The sequence below is a fragment of the Rhinopithecus bieti genome, unplaced genomic scaffold (genome assembly GCF_001698545.2).
Source record: "Rhinopithecus bieti isolate Rb0 unplaced genomic scaffold, ASM169854v2 scaffold_39746, whole genome shotgun sequence".
NCBI lineage: Eukaryota > Metazoa > Chordata > Mammalia > Primates > Cercopithecidae > Rhinopithecus > Rhinopithecus bieti.
Genome location: NW_016816960.1, coordinates 68,683 through 70,975, shown reverse-complemented (window position 1 = coordinate 70,975; position 2,293 = coordinate 68,683). Strand labels below are relative to the sequence as shown.

Genomic DNA, 2,293 nt, shown 5'->3' with positions numbered 1-2,293 from the left:
GGCTAATTTTGTATTTTTAGTAGAGACGGGATTTCACCATGTTGGTCAGGCTGGTCTTGGACTCCTGATGTCAGGTGATCCACCCGCCTCAACCTCCCAAAGTACTGGGATTACAAGCGTGAGATCCTGCGCCTGGCCGGAAATCTGTTTTCAACTGCAATGGAAAAGGGGAGAAAGAGTGAGAGAGAAAGCAGAGCTCTGGGTTGTGGTGTTTGCTCTGGAAAATATCTCCTACAATTCATCTTAACATTTTCACTGACTGGTGGGCAGTAGCCGATGGACTGGCAATGTGGTCTGGTGCCTGGCAGTGGGGCAACTTGATGATTTAGTCTCAAAGACTGAGGTCTTTGTAGGGATGAACATTATGGCAGCAGACTGCACTGGACCCACAGCCCCGTTCATGACTCCTGTGGCTGCCCATGAAAAACGACCATTCAAAGATGAACATCAATGGAATCTACAAGTTAATCAGACCTGTGCTGGCCAAGTAAGGACCATGGCCTCGTGGACATACCAGCACACAAGGCATGGTAATCCATCTGCAACTCAGGACTGCACCCCCAAATTAGACCTAGTGATTCCAGCACGGGAGGCCAAGGAAGTCTGGCAAGTGTGCCTGACTGCCAGCTACACAGTTGGGTGACAAAGGGAACTCCAGGGTACATAACCAGGGGTTTATCCCTGTCTGCACAGTCGTCATGGGCCAGACTATTCGAGGACTCTTAGATGGACTATGTTATATATTTAGATTCCCTGAACACATCTAATCAACAATGGTGCTACCTTTACAGTAAAAAGTACCCTGGAGGCCGGGAGCTGTGGCTAACACCTGTAATCCCAGCCCTTTGGGAGGCCAACGTGGGTGGAACACCTGAAGTCAGGAGTTTGAGACCAGCCTGACCAACATGGCAAAACCCCATCTCTACTAAAAATACAAAAATCAGCCGGGTGCAGTGGTGGGTGCCTGTAGTCCCAGTTACTCGGGAGGTGAAGGCAAGAGAATCGCTTGAATCCAGGAGACAGAGGTTGCAGTGAGCCAAGATTGCACCACTGCACTCCAGGCTGGGTGACAGATTGAGACTCTGTCTCAAAAAAACAAAACAAAACAAAACAAAACGCAAAACTCTCCATAGTGGTGATAAAAAGTTGCATTGCCTGACTTTTTGCTGGCCTTTTGAGGTGAGGGTATGTGCAGTTATCAAGCTCTTGCTGGGTCAGGATGACTAATAAAGATTTTTTTTTTTTTTTTTGGAGACATAAGTTTGCTCTTGTCACCCAGGTTAGAGTGCAGTGGCTCAATCTTGGCTCACTGCAACCTCCTTCTCCTGGGTTCAAGCGATTCTCCTGCCTCCGCCTCTCGAATAGCTGGGATTACAGGCACCGGCCACCACACCCAGCTAAGTTTTGTATTTTTGCAGAGACGAGGTTTCCCCATGTTGGCCAGGCTGGTCTCAAACTCCTGACCTCAGGTGATCCACCCGCCTTGGCCTCCCAAAGTGCTGGGATTACAGGCGTGAGCCAGCGTGCCCAGCCTCCTTATGAGGGTTTTGATTAGGTATGTGGCTTTCTGCTCTGCCTCCCCAGGGTACAGCTGTAGGCTATAAAGTTGCTCAATTGCAGTCTAGAATTGGCTCCTCAGCAACAGGCTGTCCTATCATTTGTGACGCAGTCATCTGGTCCCTTTTGTTTTGGTGTCACTTAGTATAAAGGCCGCAAGGAGTTCACGCCTTTGGCACTTTTCCTTTTGCTGTCTATATGAGTAATAAAATGTTAAAATTGAAGAAAGTTTCACTGTTACTTAACCCATCAAATCTGTCAGGAGTTTGCTTGGTCCTCCTGCTATACAACAGCTTAACAGCTGTTACAACAGATTGGATGCAGAAGTAGATGGAAAATTCAGCTTATGTATTTATTTATTTATTTTGATGGAGTTTTAGCTCCTGTTGCCCAGGCTGAAATGCAATGGCACAATCTTGCTCACTGCAACCTCTGCCTCCCAGGTTCAATCCATTCTCCTGCCTCAGCCTTCTGAGTGGCTGGGATTACAGGCACACACCACCATGCCTGGCTAATTTTTTTGTGCTTTTAGTAGAGATGAGGTTTCACCATGTTGGCCAGGCTGGTCTCAAACTCCTGACTTCAGGTGATCCACCTGCCTCAGCTTCCCAAAGTGCTGAGATTACAGGCGTGAGCCACTGCACCCTCCCAGCTTCTTCTATTGAGTATTAAAGAATTTTGCAAAAATGTAAAATAATGCCTTTTTGTTACTAAATTTTTTTAAGGAAAACATTTT

The 2,293-nt window shown here is 47.1% G+C and overlaps 1 protein-coding gene across 1 annotated transcript in view; it reads left to right on the top strand.

Moving 5' to 3' along the window:
• Positions 1 to 364: 364 nt before the first annotated feature.
• ZNF589 (zinc finger protein 589) overlaps positions 365 to 2,293 on the top strand; it is a 34,354-nt gene continuing 32,425 nt past the window's right edge. Inside the window, 1 exon segment of the mRNA XM_017855643.1 lies at positions 365 to 530. Coding sequence (XP_017711132.1) covers positions 365 to 530 — 166 coding nt within the window.